Consider the following 19,241-nt stretch of genomic DNA (forward strand, 5'->3'; position numbering starts at 1 on the left):
CACAATTCCTCTTCTAATCAGGGAACTTATGTGAAAAAGCCCCACCCATCCTGACTCTGGGAAGAAGACCCTAGTTCTGGCTCCCAGCTGGGAGGAAGGTGTCTAGATCCCAGCCTGTGCCTCCAGCCTGGCCTGGGACCCCAGGCCTCCAGCTGGACATGAACCGGGGAGGGGGTGCTGCTGAGGGAGCTGGGCTTCTAACAGGCCAGCGCTTTTGGCTGGCATGGGGTCGGGGTAGCTTGGTTCTCTCATGCCTGCTCACTGGGGACAATTGCTCTTGAGATAGGCTATCTGGTTAGCTGGTGTTTACACATCTTTTATGAGTCTTTATCCTTTGACCTGCTGTCTTCCTTTTGGGTTTATCTTTCTTTTTGTTGGAGTGCAAAATTGAATAGTTCTATAGTGGAGGCTCTGTGGAATGTAAACCTTCTGAGACCTGATATGTCTGGAATTGTCTTTTCTTGCCCTGACTTATAATAGTCTGGATTAGGGTAGGATTCTTGGTTCAGGCTTACATCTACTCAGATTTTTTTTTTTTTTTTTTTGAGGTACGCAGGCCTCTCACTGTTGTGGCCTCTCCCGTTGCGGAGCACAGGCTCCAGACGCGCAGGCTCAGCGGCCATGGCTCACAGGCCCAGCATCTCCGCGGCACGTGGGATCTTCCCGGACCGGGGCACGAACCTGTGTCCCCTGCATCGGCAGGTGGACCCTCAACGACTGTGCCACCAGGGAAGTCCCTACTCAGATTTTAATGCCTCTTTGCATTGCATATTGCCAATGGGCAGCCTGATGTCAGCTGAATTCTCATCCCATTGTAGGTAATTTATCTTTGCCTAATTTTTAGGGTTTTCTCTTTGTCTTCGATTTTCAAAAGTTTCACTATGATTTTTCTAAACTGGGAACTTAAAAAAAAATCAGTGACCTCTTTCGATTTTGAGATTCATGTCTTTCTGAAGCTCTAAGAAATTATCTACCAACTGTATGAAAACACTACTCTTCTTCATTCTCTTTCTGGATTCCTATTAAATGGATATTGAAATGTATGAATTGATTCTCTGTATCCCTAAATTTTCCTTTTACACATTCTATTTTTTTCATTTGTGCCACATTCTGGGGATTTTCTTTGCATGATTTTTTGGTTCACAAATATATACTCCACCTGTGTCCAGCCTGCTTCTCTATCCATCTTTTGGGGGGTTTTGTTTAACTTTTGACTGTCACATTTCCCTGTTTAAGTTCCCTAATAGGATCTTCCAAAACTACTTGTTTTCATTGCATGGAAATGCTTCACCACTTCCCTCAGATGGTGTTAATATGTGCATTTCATGGTATTTTCCTGATTGTTACGTGAACAGTTTCCTTGGGGTAGGTTGCCTCTCCTTTATGGGCTTTACCTTCTTTATATATTTGGTAATTCTTGATTGTCATATCATGTCTGAGAGGGTTGTGTACAAGCTCTGGGCTGTGACAGCTCCTGGTCAGGTCACTGGCCATGCAATGGCACAGTGACCTTCAGGTGGCAGTGTGGGACTTGGGGAGGAGGCCGAAGGGATGCAGTTCTAGAGAACTTCAGAGCCTTGAAGTGGTGTTATGAAATTATTAATCTGTATTTATATCTGATGGGTTTGGTGCTGTGGGGGGTAAGTAAAATATTACAAAGGAGAATTCCAGTTTCAAGATGAAAGACAGAGGACAGGCTGAAATCACTTCCCAGCATTTTAAAAAAATTAACAATTTTCAGTTACACAGTACATTTTCTGAATTTGTCTTTTTAAGAAATAACTTAGGTTAAATCAGCAACTGCATATCCTAAATAATAGAAAAAGTTAGGTATCATTGTTCCATAACATTCTATTAACAATATCTGAGTTTTTTGATCACCAATATATTTTTTAGTCCCCAAATGCACCATCAATCAGAACTGAGGTCCAGTCTTCCACGGGACAAGTTGACTCTGACACTTGCAAGGGTAAGGAGTCTCTTGGTTTGAGAGCTGCTGGCCTCACTATGGCTCTCTTACAGGGAGCCATGAGGGTGAAATGAGACAAGGTGTGTGACACGCTGAGCACAGTGGCTGGCGTGCTGCGTGCTCTCAGTACTTGCTGGTTGCTCTTTTCTAAGGCTCTGTGTTGATGGCTCTGAGCTGCAGAGAAGTGACCTCTTGCCTGGTCCTAAATGATTTGGTCCTCATCGCTCCCCGCCTCCTGTCAGGTACATTCAGAGCAACCTGGCTCAGAGCTGGGCTTGTTGCTGCCACCTTACTGGGGGTAGGGTTGGCTGGTAATGCTAGCCAGAGTGACCTGTCCCTAGGCCCCAACCCTCCCCTAGGCCAGGGGAAGGACCTGGCCTTCCGCGGACATTTGACAGGACTCACTCCTTGTCTTTGCTCCATGAATCTTCCCCTTCTCCCTCCTTCCTCCTGGCATGGGAGGAGGTGGTCCATCTTCGTGTGTCCCTGTGTGCACGTATGTGTGCTCTTTTTTTTATTGGCTGTACCAGAGGTTTCTGGTGGTGCTGGCTGACATCCAAGAGGTGAGGAAAAAGCCCTCAGTGTGGGAGCCACCCAGAGGGTGGAGCCCTGACCTCCTAACAGATCCTTGCCTTGCTAAACTGGGCAGATTTAAGGCCCCGTCCCTGTGGGATTGTTACTGCCACCATCCAGGGAGCGAGGGCTGGAGGGGAGGGGCAGAGTGAACCAGTAGCCGAGGGCAGGTCTTCCCAGCCAGTGGCTGCTGTTCTCTGATATTCCTGAATGAGACATCGAGTTCCCCAGCCCTCAAGGTGCCTGAAAGGGCCTGGGGCGTTTGGAGCCCTCTTGGCCATCCTCCTCCAGCTCCCTGCAGACTTGTCCATTTACCCTAGTGATTCAGGTCAGTGGCGTGGCAGCATGGGGGTGCTGTGACATGAAGGGGGGGGGAAGTACAGGCTTAAGAGACCAACTGGCCTTCCTCAGACATGACATTCTTGCATTACCTGCTGGGATCGACAGCTGAGGCCACAGCCTTCACACAAGCCCCTTTCCCTGCCCTCACCAGGCTGGCAAGTGGCTCCCAGGGGTACCTGCAAAGTTTCACGCTCAGTGGAAGCCCCTGATGACCTTAGCCTAGATGCCTCCTTTGCACCCCCCTTTCCTGATCTGTGCCTTCCTCTGAGCAAGAACTACTGCAGGCAGGCTGCCGTCTCAAGTCCCCCCTGATACCCCATATGCTGGCTACGGAGGGGCCTGCATGTGAGACAGTGCCACTATCTGGAGGCTCCTTCTCTCATTCCCAGACTATGCCCGATTTTGGGAATCTAGTCCTGAGCTCTGTCTGGACAAGCAGCTTCCCATCAGACAAGCAGCTGTCCCTCAGTGAATTCAGGGGTGAGAGGCAGCGTGGGGCCCCAGGACCCAAGATCCCCTTTCACTGAGGGACAGCATGGCCAGGGACCTGCTGCCATGGCCTGCGCCAGCCTGAGGCCCTGATGTTTCCAGCTGCCCCAGAGGACATCACCCCCGTGCAGGTACACTTCTATGGGCTGGGAGGAGCCCAAGGCTGCAGGAATAGGGTGGGTGGGAAAAACAGCAGCTGGAGAGTAGACTGGGCATCCAGACTCTTCTGGAACCTGTTTGCTGTGTGGACTGATGTAGGTCTGGAGAGGTCAGGAAGGTGGGAAGAAGCAGCAAAGGTGACTGAGAAGGAGTGGGTGGTGTAGGAGGAGAAATACCAGGTTAGTGTGCTGTCCAGGAAGCCAGGGGAAGAAAACAGTTCAAGGAAAACACCATCACCTGTGTCACATGCTGCTGAGACGTCAAGTAAGGTGAGGACTGAGAACTCATCACTGGACTAGCCATGGGCTTTGACTGGGGGTCTTGACAAGAGCAGTTTGGTAGAGCAGTGGGAGAGAAACCTGACTGGTTCAAGAAAATAGGAGGAGAAAAATTGGAGACAGTATAGGTAACAGAAGCAATTAGCAATAGGAATCAAGGTCATCAGCTGAGAGTTTGGAGGAGGTTTTAGAGGTTTATGGATGGTGGAGAAAGTATGACCAAGTTATTGGAGTGGCAGAGGGGAATGGACTAAGGACAGGGGCTAGGCCTGCTGGGCAACACAGGGGCCCACTTGAGGCTCCTGGTCATGGGGTTAAAGTGAGTGCAGGTGCCAAGTGGTCCAAGAGTTGGATTCCACCAGGATTGACTGTTCCCCAGTGAGTGTAATGAAGCAAGAGATGGGCAAATGGGTTAAGAGTGGGTGTCAGTGAATAGTTATAATGATGGACCATAGAACCAATGACGTTCTCCTTACTCCTGGGAAAGGAAGATAAACAGCAATGGACCCCTTGGATTATCAGGTGGGGACCAGCCCCCAGGTATTTCCAGTTCCAAACATGAAGGCCAGCCTGTGCCCGACCTGGAGGCCTCATGGGGGGCTTCTGTGACTTGCTCCTAACCTCCTCCTCTTCTCCCCGAGGCAGGTGTCCAGGGCAGTAAACTCTTTTGACTTCTCCTCACGTTGTTCTTTTTCCCACATGGTGTCCCAGGGGAAAGACTTTGACAGCTTGTTGTACCCATGGGACCACAGTACCATGCTGCGGACCTCAAGGCTCCCTGATACAGCGGGGGTTAGGGGTGAAGGAGGCTGCCAGAGACTTTGGGGGCCACACTCTGTCCCTCTAAGGGCTGGAGATTTAACCCAATCTGTGCTGGGTACAGCCACACCCCTCCCTGGGCTGCTCTTCCCAGCTCTCCCAGGCCAGGGAGCTTCTATATGGGGACACAATGAGTCACACTAAACTTAAAACTATGGCTGCTGCCTTGTCACTTTGGGCTCCTCATGCTGATAGACCAGCAGGCAAAGAAAGGAATTACTTACCATACTGGTAGGGGTAATTGGTTCTGATCGTCAGGAGCTAGGGCTGCTGCTATAGAACGAGAGCAGGGAGGAATATGCTTGGCATCAAATGATCCTTGATTTTCTCACACAAAGTTTTAACTGTAAAATGGGCAATTGTAGCAACCATGGTCTGATAATAGCGTGGTAACCCGAGCTCCAGATCCCTCAGGGATGAGGGTCTAGGACACCCCACCATGAGAGCTGCTTGGACCAGCAAAAGTGCTGGCTCAGGGGGGAGGAGAACCTAGAATGGGGGGTAGAGGAGGAAGATGACAGTATCAGCTACAGATTTGGGACCAATTGTAGCAGCACAAGCTGTATTCCACTAACTCTTCTCTTGTATGTGTCCCCAGAAATTGTGACCAACAAGAATCATGGAAAAGCTGTTCCTGGATTGAATGAATTTAATGTGGGAAGCAAGTGGATCTGAGTGGTGCAGGAGAGGGACTGTAGTGGATGCTATTGGTGCCCTACCCAGATTCTCTTTATCAGACCAGTGCACCCATCCTCCAGCTGCTGGAATGGTTAGTTGCTAACGGTTCACAGGTAACTCCTCCAGAGATTTACCTTTGGCTGAATAAAAGCCCCCTTACCTGCTGTGTCAGTGAGGCTTCTCCAGAGAAACAAAACCAGTTGGAGAGGGCGGCAGGAGGAGGGGATCTGGGAATTGGCGCATGTGATTGTGGGGTCTGACAAGTCTGAAATTTGTAGAGGGGCCATTAGGCTGGAAACTCAGGCAAGAGTTGATGTTCCAGTCTCCGGCAGAATTCCTGCTTCTTTGGGAAAATTCAGTTTTTGCTCTTCAACTGATTGAATGAGGCCCACCTACAATACTCCTTTATTCAAAGTCAACTGATTATAAATTAGTTACATCTACAAAATATCTTCATATCAACATCTAAACTAGCGTTTGACCAAACAAGTGGGCACCATAGCCCGGCCAAATTAACACATAAAATTAACCACCCACCCAAGGAAGTGATGTTCTCACTTGTACCCCCAACTCTAGGGTAGCCCACAGTCAACACCCAACAGACACAGAAGTTCAGAGAACCAGGCCCCTTGCTTCAAAATGGAAACAATCTGGTGTCATTTGTGCTGCAGAAGTCTCCAAAGGGTTGTCCTGAAGCTAGACTGCAGCTTAGAGCTGTTTAGCTACTTTTCCTGCCCTGATTCCCCTCACTGCTAGTCTCCTGAGAGGATTTCCTCTATAAAACAAGTGCATCCAAATCCCTGCCTCAGGCTCTGCTTCTAAGGAACCAAACCCAGGACACTGTGATGGTTAATTTTATGTGTCAACTTGGAGAGTGTTTTTGGATGAGATTAGCATTTAAATTTGAGTAAAGCAGATTGTCCTTCATAATGTGGGTGGGCCTCATCCAATCAGTTGAAGGCCTGGCTGGAACAAAGAGACTGGCTTCCACAAGTGAGAGGGAATTCTTCAGCCAGCTGCCTCAGACTTCATGAGCATCATTGGCTCTCTTGGGTCTCCACACTGCAGTTTGTGGAGTTGTCAGCCTCCATAATTGCATGAGCCAATTCCTTATAATAACTCACTTTATATATATATATATATATATATATATATATATATACACACACACACATACAAACAACCTATTAGTTCTGTTTCTCTGGGGAACCCTAATAACAGATACAAACTATTTACAGAAAGTTAACCTCAAGGCTCAAGGAGAGACCTGAGCAACTAGTGCCTCAACAGGAACCATCTTTGTGTCTTAGGGTAGTGAGCATGATGGGTTCCTTTACTTCACCATTATGCAGCCAAAGGAGATAGGCAGCTGTGGGTCTGCTCGGGTGTTGGGATACTCAGCTTCGTGTTCAAGGGACTTGTCTCTGGGATTTATCAATCAGCCCTACCTCCTATATTTCTCATAACTAAACCAATCCCAGGGAAGTTCCTGCCACAAGCCCACGCACCCCATTCCTTATTTTGGCTCTGCAATTCAGGGTGTGTTCTGCACCTTGGTATGTACACTCTCAACTGTCTCTGAGCTCAGGCATCGCCTGCATCCTTGCTTCTCTACCTGCCCCTACTGCTTGATCTTCATTACTTTTGGCAGTCCTTCCAGATATTTTGTGGGTTGGGATTCAAATGTCTTTTAGTTTTATCAGAGGTGGAGTTTGTGTTTCTGTTATTATTTTCTCATGTTGCTTTTGGAAGACTTCCAAGGGGAGAAGGAAAAATGCTTAATTTACTTCATCATTTAAAAATCTTGTAGGATTTTTGAATGTTTGCAAATCTGATGTGTATGAAGTAGTATCTTACTGTGAATTTAATTTGCATTTCCCTGAATACTAGTGAAGTTGCACGTATTTTTTGTATGTTTCTTGGCTATTCTCGTTTGCTCTTCTGTGATGTGACTGTTTATATACTCTGCCCATTTTCTCTATTCAGTTCTTTTTTTGTTTCTGACTGATTTGTTAATGTATAAAGATATTTTTTGATTCCAATACTTTTTTGACTAAATGTATTGCAAATATCTTCCCTCAGTCTGTAGCTTATTTTTGCAACTTTGGAAGGTGTCGTTTATTAAAAAGAAGTTTTGTATTTTAATTACATTTTAATGTAATTGAGTATATGATTGTTTTCCTTTATGGTCTGTGGTTTTTGTTTCTTGCTTAAGAAATCCCTTTTTATTCTGATGTTGTAAATATCAAACTCTTTACTTTTAAATATAAGACCTAAATTATGTTTTTGCCAGCACCATTTAATGAATAGTTCTGTCCCCTCTGATCTACACTGCCAATTTTCTCATCTAACAATTTTCCAAATATGTGTGGATCTGTTTCTTGGCTCCATAATCTGTTGTATTTGTCCAGTTGTCTACTCCTGCACCAAGACTCAGCTATAATTAATTTATAGTAAAACAAATCCCCTTCCTGTTCTTCTTTAGAATTGTCTTGGCTATTATTGTTTTTTGACCTTCTATATATATATATTTTAGATTCAGCTTGTCAAATTTCATTGAAAACCCTTCTGGGATTTCATCTGGAATGTCATTAAACATATAGGTTATTTTTGGAAAGAACTGACATCTTTAGATATGGAGTCTTTCTATCTAGGAACGTCTTTCCTGTTTTTTGGGGGTTTTTCTTGGTGCCTTTCAAATGCACTTTTAAAATTGTGTCTATTCCTTGAATTCTTGGTAAGGCTTGTCATCAAACAATCTGGGTCTTGAGTTTTATGTTTGTTATTGTTAGATTTTTAATTATTAATTCATTTTTTTAAAAATCCCAGATGACAAGAATGAAGCACAAGGTACTGGGTTAGAGCTAGAGACTCTATGAGTATGAACTTATGTTTAACTTAATATAGATACTGATAGATACATGTAGAAATAATTATGGATATGTGTACATACATGGATTAATATATATTAATATATAATATATATTATACACACACAGGTTTATATATACATATGTAATTTTTTTTTTTTTTTTTTTGGTACACGGGCCTCTCGCTGTTGTGGCCTCTCCCGTTGTGGAGCACAGGCTCCGGACGCACAGGCTCAGCGGCCATGGCTCACGGGTCCAGCCGCTCCGCAGCATGTGGGATCCTCCCATACCGGGGCACAAACCCGTGTCCCCTGCATCAGCAGGCAGACTCTCAACTACTGTGCCACCAGGGAAGCCCCTGTAATATTTTTAATATATATTACATATACATATAAATTTGAGCAACAAAATAACTAACATAGTATTTATAACCCAAAGCATAAATAAATATCCATAAGTTCACACAGGTGTAAATAAATGATTGAATTAAATAAGTCAGTGAGGGAGAGAGGCAAATCAATCTTCAATGCAGAAGAATTCCAAATGATTTATATAGATACTCCCCTCTAAAGGAGATGGAATATAACTCCCACTTCTTAAGTGTGGGCTATGCTTAGTGACTTAGTTCCAAAAAGGACAGTATGAAAAGTGGGAATAAAGTAAAGTACAATAGAGAAGATAGACAAACATTATCTCAGCAAGGTGATCAAGGTCAACAGCAACAATGATGAGGCACCTTGATAGTATTAACCCTTCATGTGATGGGAGGAAAATTTTGTAAAATCATCTTCTTAGATCAAATAGAAAGAAATCTTCCCCCAGCCTGGATGAATGAAATTTGGTTTTTTAAATTATTGATAGTTAGTAATAGTTAATTATTTGTAGTCTCCTTCTGCTTCGCAGCTCTTCATTGACAATGCCATGTAAAACTTTAGGATTGTTAGCAAATTTGAGAAAAGCTCTGATTTAGTTACTATGGCTATGTAACACACCACCCCAAACTCAATGACATAACACAGTAACCACTTTATTAGACTCATAGTTTCCGTGGGTCAAAAATTCAGAAAGGGCACAGGCTGGGGGTGACTCAGTAGCTGGGCTGGAATCACCTGAAGGCTTATGCATCCCCACGCCCTGGACTCTTGACCTCTCCACATGGCCTGGCTTCCTCACAGCACGGAACCTCAGGGACTCAGACATCTGTCATGGTGGCTCTCAGTGGGAGTTTTCCAGCCGTCAGGGAGAAGCTACATCACCTTTTGTTACCTAACCTCAGAGTCAAGCAGCGTCAAGTTCCTCACATCCTATTAGTTAGCGGCTCCAGCCCAAAAGGTCCAAGAGAAAGGGAATCTGTGTCCACCTCTTGATGAGGGAGGGGTAAGAGCAGGAGGACAGGAGACATTGTTGCAACCATCTTTAGAAAAATAAAATCTGCTACCACCTCTAACCAGCTTCTCTCCTCTCTGAGCTATCTAGATATGCTACCTGCTTGTAGTACAGGAATATGGTAACTTCTATTTCTTGAAATTCCCATCAAATAAAGGAATAAAAGCATTTAAGGTATGATTGAAAACATCTCTTTCAGGAGACTTCTGTTTTGATCATATTTCAACAAGATTGTATTTTCCACTTAGGATTTCATGTGTCTGTTTGGACGAATTTTCCACAGGCTAGTTTTGGTCTGTATGTTTCAGACCTTGTTTATCTTCCTCTACCTTATTCTTCTTGTACTGCAGCACAGCCTCTGCCTACACCTCTGTGTCACAATGTCAGATGAGTTGGCACAGTGCATGGTAGGAGTATTTTGGAAACTATTTCTAAACCAGAATGGCTGGCAGTAACTTCACTATACATGAAACCAACTGAAAACCACATAACTATGTCCCACTGCGCCGAAATTGACGTACGTGTCTCTAACCCAGCTTCTCCTTGGATCCTGAAAGTACCACAGTTGCATCAACGCTAACAGATGAGATAAAAGAATGGGAAGACAGTGGTCTTCACCGTTTGTAGTTAAAGTAGCTTACTTTTGCAGATTTTACTAACACATACGAATGGTCATTAGCTTTACTAACACATACGAATTAAGAATCTCTGCCTCAGGATTTCATGGGCTTCTTCAGGTGCAGCGTTTACCACACCATCACTGCACAGATGGGGAAACTGAGCCAGCTGAGCCCAGGGACCCCCGTCCTCTGGGGTGTGGAACTGCCTGGCCCTCCCATACTTGTGTGGAGGGCTGGCACCGGGGGTTACCTCTTGGAGGGTGATGCTGCAGCTCTGCCTCTGTAGTTCCCCGAAGCGATCCCAGATGAGGCCCGCGTTAAGTTCAGGGAGATGTGAATTCACTCCCCAGGGGGATGTATTTCCTCAGGACTCCTGTGGTCCCAGGTTGCTCTGGGATTGGCCCAGCCCATGGTGGCCACCAATGACCAGGGCGTTCCTGCTGGATGGGCTCCAGGCTGGGCTGAGCCCACTCTGGGGTGGAGGTAGAGCTTTCAGTCTAGAGAGCGTAATCCTGGGCTCTGCTACTCACCAGCCAGTGACTTTGTGCATTGCTTCATCTGTGACCCACTTTGGAATAAGTTGTTCTTTGCAGTGTTCTACATTTTTAAAAGTATTGATAGTTCTCATTCAAATGATTTTTCATAGACCATTACTAATGTTCTTTTCTGGCTGATTCTGTAATAATACATTTTAGATCCATTTGTAATAGGTTAACATTAATTCAGTTTCACTTGCCTCAAAAAACAAATCATTATTGTTCAATTATATAACAAATTGACAGTAAAATGACTGAGTTCATGTCATTTCAGGAGAACATTTCATGTTGTGCATACTGAATCGTTTAAACAGGTGACTTCACAGAGCTTTTTTCTGTAATATTCATAATCTAAGAGTTTCCTGATTGGTCTCTTACCTTTACTACAAAGTTTGTCACTCTATTTTAACAGAAATCCTCTAAATTCCTAGGACCAGCCACACGGAAGGAGTGAGAGGCCTAGAGCCGGAGTCCAGAGCCCCCTGCAGCTAAGTCTCCAGAGTCTGCTCGGAGCCTGCCCCTGGGGCCGCCCTATTATTACTCCCAGGCTCCTGGCTGCTCATCTGCTCTCAGGTGCCCTCCTCCCCCAGAGGCTGGCCTGGCTCAGGCTGGGGCTGGGCTGCAGGGGTTTCCTAGCTCTGACCCCACCCTGCCCTCTGCCCTCAGCCTCAGGGAAACCAGCTTCCTGCCGCTGCTCCCGGGACTTGACTTCCCCCTCTCTTGTATCCTGACATCCCAGGTCTGGAAGCGATGCTCCACCTGCAGGTCCTGGAGCCTTGCCAGAAGTTTCTGGAAAAGCTAGTTGATTCAGCCTCCAGGAGAAGAGGAGAAGGTACTGGGCTGAGGGAGTGACCTGGAGGTGGGGCTCCGACTGTTTATAGGATCGTGGCTCCTCAGAGGCTGGCAGGTCCACCGTCAGTCCCATTCCATCGGAGTAGTCACTGCCAGCCAGCCAGGGAACTGTCATCTTGGAGGGAGCTGGGCCTGGAGTGGAGCCAAAGGTTTGGCATGGAGAGAATGACACCTAGGGGACCACCTGGCCATCCTCACCAGGTAATAATGTCACTGAGCCTGTCGGCATCACTCAGGACAGGGCCTGGAGCTAGCGTGCATTCTAACAAGCTTGACATAGCTGAAACCAAGGTGATTCTGGTCTCTGGAGAGGGGCTGGGTCCCAGACCTGGAGTCTCTGCCTAGGCAGAGGCTGGAGGTGGGAGGCAGATGGCGAGGGAATCTGTGCTTAGGGATGGGGAGTGGGTGGGATGATCAATTAGCATCCATAGAATCTAGGGCCCTGGAGACCAGGGTGAGGAGCATCATCTCAGCCTGACTCAGAGGCTGTGCCCGCAGCTCCCACTTCCTGTCTCTCCAACCTCCGCACTGTCCTACTGCGGGTCACTGGGTGCCAGCAGGGAGAAAAGGCAGCCTGATCCTTTTACTCCCCCAGCTGAAGACCTCATGGTTATAGATCCTCTGGACCCCGCTCAATCTCCCTTGGGCTATATCCTCCGTGATGGGCAGAGACCAGCACTGAGCCACGGAGGATGGAGGAGGCCCCGGGGCTCCTGTGCAGGGGCAGAGAGGGTGGCTGGGACTCTCAGCAGAGAGGCACTTCCAGGATGCTACATGAAGCTGGGTGCAGGCGCCCTGCTTGAGACCCCTCCAGGAGCATCCAGGGTCAGTATCAATGAAGGCAGTATTCCAGGTGGCAGGATCTTTCAACAGGCAAGGTGAAGCCCCAGAGCCCTCAGGAGAAAAGGATCCTACTAGTTAACACATTAGTTGGCTAAATAATCCTATTTGTCTAAAACAAATCTATGAAATTCTAATGTTTAGATATCCATGGGGCAGGGGATGAGAGTTGCATGCGTTTACAAAGAAGCAAAGCCCTAAGAGTGTAGAACCACAAAGGGGTTGTGAGCTCTGGCCTTGAAGACCTGGGTTTAAATCCTAACTATATCACTTAACTAACTCTGTGACCTAGCGCAAGTCAACCTTGCTAAGCCTCAATTCTCTCATCTGTAAAATGGGAGGAAACGAGAGAACTATCTTATGAGGGTGTCAGGAGGATAAATAGAGTTTGAATATGTAATATGCTTAGTATAGCACCTAGGAACGTAACAAGCACTTAATAAATAGTAAGTAATAAGAGCAGTTATCTAGAAACTGCTTACTTTTTGCTAAGCATTCTACAAGCATTAACACATTTCAGCCTCAGAACACAGTGTCGGGTTGATACTATTGTTTGTCCCACTACAATGAGGAAACAGAGGCACCAGGAAGTTTAGTGACTTGTCCAGGCTCACACAGCAAGTAAACAGAGGACCAGGGTTTAGATCCAGACAACCTGGCTGGGAACCTGCTCTTCTGCCCCAGCAATGGCCAGTCATTATAGTGATTGTCACAGCCCATCCTCCGGGTGCTCTGTGTTAGTGACACTCTTAGAGGTGAGGAGAATGGGGTTCCATCTTAGGAAAAATACCCGCCAGGAAACGGTGGGCTTTCTGAAGTTGAGAGGCTCTCAGTGACCAGAGGGGGAAATGGGCAGCAACACCCAATTTGGGTATGGTGGCTGGCTGGAAAGTGAGCAATTGGGGGCGATTCTTAATAGCCCCAAGTGGCTTTAGAGCAGCCCACAGGCTGTGGCCCTGAGGATCGGGGTGGGAGCTGGGGTAGAGCTTGGCTGCCTCTGCCTCGCCCTGGCTTGGAGCGGGCATTGAACCACAACTCCTCACAGGAACCCAGGTCCCAGCCAGCACCACCTCTGTGATGGGCGGTGATGGAATCTGGGTGTGGGGAGGAAACGGAGCCAGGTGCCTAAAATGACACTAAATCCCTGTCAACTACAACCTCTGGCTTAAGGCCTGTGGATGTCACTAGCATTGATTCCCAAGAAGGGAGAAATGAGCCTACCTTGCTGGGAGGGTCATGTGTGCTCTGCCAGAGAGCTGACAAGGATGACAAAGACACTTAGCAAGAAGCCACAAGACAGGGATGATGTGGGGACACAGGGTAGCAGGGTCGGGGCAAGGGCACAAGCCTGATTGGCTTTGCTGTGACCCGTTGTCCTTTAAGCTTCTCTGTGGGGCATGGAGAGCTGGTGCCGTGGACACTGAGCCAGCCCCTGGCAGGTAGCACCTGTGCAGAGCAGAGACGTTTCCTGGTGGGAGCCTAGACTTTCAGATCACACGCATAGAAGTAGGACTGGTCGTGGGAGGGTGCAGAGCAGGAAAGAGCTTTGGTTTCATCGCAGCACTGTCTCCCAACCATGCAAGGCTGAATGTCCACCATGCAAGCACGGTGCTGTCTCTGCCTCAGATCACAGGGCCTTATCATAAGAAACGTGTGCAGGGTGCCCAGAAAAATCTACTCAGCGGGGCCTCAGGAAGAACAGAAACCGAAGAGTCCCCTGGATCTCAGCAGTGGCAAGGACCTCAGAAGTAGGGGTTTGAGATACCCGCCCCCTCCCCGCCCCGGCCGGGCCCTGTCCCAGCAGGATTCAGCCACATCCCCCCTGCCCTCTGCTTTTCCTCCTGCCACCTACTACTGCTTGTCTTCTTGGTCCCTCTGAGCTTCTGCCCACTCCATTTCTTCTTCCACCTTATTGGGCTTGCCTGTGGGCTGATGTGGCCTCGCCACCATCTTAATAACTTTCACCCCCTGCACACGGTAACAGCCTGATGCTCTTGGAGTTTCCCAATTCACACCCAAGAGACAGTTTGTACCTGAGGCCATCACGGAGCACTGGGATCCCCAGAGCTCAGGGTCCTGGAGTCACGTGCCCACTTCCTGTCCAGAGGCCGGGGGAATGCCTGGCAGCAGGGTCCCATGCTTCACCAAAGGGCTGCCCTCCCTGTGAGCTCTGGGGGTGGCTGACCCCAAACTGACATGTCCAGTGTGGTGGCCGTTCCTTGGCCCTCTGTTTCCTGCTTTCTCTACTGTGCAATCCTGTCCCTGAAGGGAGGGCGCCCCACAAATTCTACCGCCATTCCCTGACTGCTGCGGCCCAGGACCATGGCCCTAGGGACAGTGATGGGCAAAGGCTGTTTGGCCCCAGAATGCCTGGCAGCGTCAGCGAGCAGCATCTCAGGAGAAGCCTCGGCACCAATTGGGGGGGCTCGTAACTGAGCAGGGGGGGCTCGTAACTGAGCAAGAGGGACTCTGTGGCCTATTTCTCTCCAGGGGGAGACCTCTGCCTGCTGGCAGCTCACCGTGAGGGTCCTGGAGGCGCGGGGCCTGGGCTGGGCTGACCTCTGTGAGTAACTGTGTCCTGGGCCCCAGGGGTGTGGGGAGGACCAGGTCCTACGGGGAAGGCCCAGTGCCTTGGGGCTGGGCTGGGCTGGGCTGGGCTGCCCGGAGTGGCTGCAGGGGTCTTGGGAGGAACCTGGAGAGGCCCCTGGAGAGGGGTGTGAGGAATTCTGTCTCACACGGTTCTCTTGATGTTGGCAGTGAGCAAGGCAGACCCCTATGTGATCCTACAGCTGCCAACAGCACCTGGAACAAAGTTTAAGACCAAAACGGTCACCAACTCCAGTCATCCAGTGTGGAACGAGACCTTCACTTTCCTGATCCAAAGTCAGGTCAAGGTGAAGACCAGAGGACCCCTGGCCACCCCCCTGAGGACAGGCTGTGCCCCACACTGGGAAGGTTCCTGGGGTAGAGTACACCTTCCTCCGGAGCTCAGGCAGAGAAACTGGGGAAGGGGGTGTCTTTGTGCCCCAGCCTGGATGTGCCGTGTGTGAGAGAATGTGTGAACGGCAAGCTACTGGTCCTCCCTAAACCCATCCATGGACTGGAGGCAGCAAGAGCCCTCCTGCCTGGGTTGTTTGAGGTTAAATGCGATCACGCACAGAGCACTCCCAGTATAGTGCCTGGTACCTACCAGGCCTTAGGGAACCAGCCAAGCAGGGGTGGGGTTGGGCTGGGGAAACTTCAAAAGAGTTTTATTTTTTATAAAAACAAAAATGAGCAGGGGGGAATTAGGAACTTTGCTGGATTTCCTTTTACCACTTCTAGGTTTTACCAGTGTTTTTATTTTGAAGTACAAAGTGCAGTGGCATAAGAATCTTTCCCGGCCCTCGGCATCAAGTGAGGATTCAACAGGTGTGAGCCACACTATGTGTTAATAACGTGCTACGTTGCTGTTCTTGGGTCCTTAGAATGTTCTGGAGCTGAGCATCTATGACAAGGATGCCGTCAAGACGGACGACGCCTGCTTCAAGGTTCTCTGTGATGTCTCTGAAGTCCTCCCTGGCAGGTTGCTCCGGAAGACCTTCTCCCTGCATCCCCAGGTGGGTGGAGGTTCCCGCCAGCCCCACCTCTCAGCTCCAGGCTGAGGAAGTGGCACAGTTTCTCCTGTCTGTTGGGATGCTGCTGGGTTTGAACTTCTTTGCAGGAAGACGGAAGGCCCACCCAGAGATATTTACATTTTCATAGGAAAGGAGGAGGTTAACTTGACTGTTACTGGCTGAATCACTTAAGGGAGGAATTCTAGTCAGCTACGGGGAAGGAAGGTTTTGGGTGATGGCAAACCTCCTCATGTGCCACAAAACACAGCTCGTTGTGACCAACTTTTCGGGGGGTGTGGGCTCATCACTCTTGCTTACTGCCTCTGACCCTCTCATGGTGCCCAAGACCTGGAGGGAGGGCAGAGTTCTGGGGTTGGTCCCCCTCGAGAGGAAGATGAAATGGGCCCTGGGCATCTTCAAGCCTCCTTTGGCTTGTGGTCTACATCTTCCCCTACAGCCTTGCCAGGCAGGGATCTAGCTAGCTGTGGGTAACTTGGGCAGGTAGCCCATCTTTCCCCAGGACTCGATTTCCTCATCCGTAAAATGGGAAGAGTTGTAACACTGTGCCTCCCTTAGAGGCTGCTCGGGATGATGAGATACATAAGGGAGCTGTGTCAACTCTAAAGACATGTGTGCATGTTGACAGCTTGCTCAACTTTAATTTCAGGGACCAGAGGAGCTGGACGTGGAGTTCCTGATGGAGAAAACGTGAGTAATACCACACAGATCAGGGGGTGTCTCAGGACCCAGGCTTTCCTTAGGAAAATGCCTTTAACCCAGATCTTCCCATTGGTCTGACCAGCCCAGATTTGCTGTTCCTCATCTCTTAACCCTGCCGGTCGGGTTGGGGGAACCCTCAGAGAAATGAGGAGAGAAAGGCTGGTGTTTTGTCTGCCATGGTGAAAGGTGAGGACCTTTCACTCTTCAGAAGCATCTCCCCACACCCTGGATCATACCCAGGATGTAGAGAACCCTCAGTGTCACCCAGGGAGGCCCCACCTGGGTGCAGCCTGGCTGGGAGGGGGCACATCAGTGCAGGAAGCCTTTGCCTTTGCAAGGCCGGACTCTGGATGGTTTGATTTTTCCAGGTCAGGCTGCCCAGAAAACCTCATCACCAACAACGTGCTTGTGGTAACCATCTTCCCCAGGCCTGTGGGGTGGGGTGCGCAAAGGGAGGGGCCCCAGTGCAGACACTGGGGTAGGGGCAGGGCTGCCTGGCAAGTGGGCCGCAAGGGACAAGGCAAGGACGGGGCTTTGCAGTAAGACCAGTCCACTTCCCTGCTAGGTGGTCACCTGGGGCTGCAGTCTGGCCTCGGAGGGGCCTGGGGCTAAAGAACTCGGAGAGAGAGGGGAGGCCCGAGGCTCTGCTGAGAGGAATTCTGGCCCAAGGCAGGAGGGTTGAGGGAACATTGGGGGAATTTTAGGCATTTCCTGATGGTGTTCTGTTCTGTGTGATAACTTCATAATTCTTAGCCCTGAAGGGGGCGAGCAAGTCTCTCGAAGGCCAGGCCAGCAGGCTCAGGTTACAGTGTGGTGTGCTTCCAGTCAGGGAGCTTTGAGATAGGATCAGGGGTCAATCAGCTTCTCCTCCGGACAATGGAGGGTCAGCTCTCCTAAAGCGTAGCGAGCTCACGAAGCTGCAGTGGACAGGAATGTGCGGAGAGCGAGGATTAGAAACTTTCTACTCAAAGGAACACCCTCAACAAGCAACACAGGCATGACCTGGGAGCTAAGCCAGGCCCTGCATGTAGTAAGGCAGCTGGCGTTCAAAACTGAAGCAGGCATCCACCCTTGGGGTCCTACGAGTGCCTGTTTGATGGGCTAGTATTACTTTTTCAAATACATCTTAAAATAGCCACACCTATGGCAGCTGCCTTTCATCTGAGGTGTTGGAGACCAGCGGCATGTTGATGAGCTCAGCAGTTCTCAGGGAGAGGGTAGCGGCCAGAGCTGAGTGGGCTGCAGGCATCAGCTGGCACGCGTTACAGAGAGAATGCAGCAGGCTCACTTGGCAAGTCGGTCAACGGGAGGACTGGTCCTACCCTGGACCCTACTTCTGGCTCTGCGCGTGGTGGATTTGGGACAGGGGGCTCAGGGGGTGAGGTTGAGGGGAGACCTCAGCTTCCCCTGCAGAGCCCCCTGCCCATGACGTGATCTGCCCCAGGCCCGAGAACTGTCTTGCCTGGACGTTCACCTGAACAGCACAGGGAGCACAGCCGAGGCTGCAGGTGAGACCTGCTCAGCATGAGGTCTGGCCTCTGCCTGGAGTGTGGAGGGTTGCTGGGTGTGGCTGGGGAACCTGTCCAGCAGGAGGCTGCCCACACAGCGCAAAAGCAACTGGTCTCCTCTGGGCAGGAGAGTCCCCCTGACCTGGGGGAAGGCCTGTCGCTGGAGGTGGGAGTCCCATGGGGGGTGTGGGGAGAGCCCTCTCCAGAATGCTGTTTGCCATGGTCCAGCCACCCGGCCTCCCCATGGCTTGGGCAGTACTGCTGGTTTCCTGGATTCTAGCTGGGGTTCCGGGCTCTTGTTTCCCTTGTGCTAACCTGTCCACTCTCTCCCTAGATCAGGACGAGCTGGAGCTGGAGCTGGTGCTGAAGGGCTCATATGAGGACACACAGACATCTGCCCTGGGAACAGCCTCTGCCTTCCGCTTCCACTACATGACAGCCCAAGAGGCAGAGCTGAGTGGGTGCCTGAGGGTAGGTTTTGGCTCTGGAGCTCCCCTGCCGACCCCAGCCTCGGGCCAGCTCCACCTGCTGCAGGCTTCTCTCTGGCCTTTCACCTGCCAAGGTCAGGGCCCTGTGGCCTTGTCAGCCTCCCCCAGTTAGGCACCATGCCCTTGGCAGACAGGGAGGATCACCAGGGGCCTCGCGTGGGCACGGGGGGCTGCTGTGCCATGTCAGTCTTTGTTTGAAGTCTTCAATGGCTCCTCCGATAAGGCTCCTAGAATAAAATCCCATTTCTGCGTCCATAGGCCCTGCATAACCTGGCCCCTGCGCACCTCTGTTGCCTCATTTTCTTCCATGCTCCCCCTCATTCACGATGCTCCAGCCATACTTGTCTCTTCTTGCTTTTCCAACATACCAAGTGCTTTCCCTGTCCTCCTGCGGCTCCTTCCGAGGCTGCCTGCTCCTCTTTCTCCTCCTCCTTTAGATCTCAGCTCAGATGGCACCTCTTCAGAGGCCCTCCTTGACCCCCCCCAACATCTTAAACAGATTCTACGTACCCCACCTT

The 19,241-nt window shown here is 49.6% G+C and overlaps 1 protein-coding gene across 7 annotated transcripts in view; it reads left to right on the top strand.

The window, feature by feature from the left end:
• Positions 1-673: 673 nt before the first annotated feature.
• PLA2G4D (phospholipase A2 group IVD) overlaps positions 674-19,241 on the top strand; it is a 31,457-nt gene continuing 12,889 nt past the window's right edge. For 3 of the 7 annotated variants that reach the window (XM_029238509.1, XM_029238513.1, XM_029238514.1), the window contains exons 1-12: positions 741-818; positions 3,274-3,504; positions 5,228-5,398; positions 11,151-11,292; positions 11,459-11,772; positions 14,902-14,974; positions 15,169-15,305; positions 15,879-16,010; positions 16,675-16,715; positions 17,096-17,138; positions 18,172-18,235; positions 18,570-18,706. In XM_029238509.1, coding sequence (XP_029094342.1) covers positions 11,728-11,772; positions 14,902-14,974; positions 15,169-15,305; positions 15,879-16,010; positions 16,675-16,715; positions 17,096-17,138; positions 18,172-18,235; positions 18,570-18,706 — 672 coding nt within the window. In that variant the 5' untranslated portion in view covers positions 741-818; positions 3,274-3,504; positions 5,228-5,398; positions 11,151-11,292; positions 11,459-11,727. Of the gene's footprint in view, positions 819-3,075; positions 3,505-5,227; positions 5,399-11,023; positions 11,034-11,150; positions 11,293-11,458; positions 11,773-14,037; positions 14,160-14,901; positions 14,975-15,168; positions 15,306-15,878; positions 16,011-16,674; positions 16,716-17,095; positions 17,139-18,171; positions 18,236-18,569; positions 18,707-19,241 lie in introns of those variants that run through there. The other 4 variants (XM_029238516.1, XM_029238511.1, XM_029238510.1 and 1 more) reach the window with 4 other exon arrangements.

Source organism: Monodon monoceros, unplaced genomic scaffold, assembly GCF_005190385.1.
Source record: "Monodon monoceros isolate NGI ecotype Baffin Bay Population unplaced genomic scaffold, NGI_Narwhal_1 Super_Scaffold_21, whole genome shotgun sequence".
In the NCBI taxonomy this organism is placed as follows: domain Eukaryota; kingdom Metazoa; phylum Chordata; class Mammalia; order Artiodactyla; family Monodontidae; genus Monodon; species Monodon monoceros.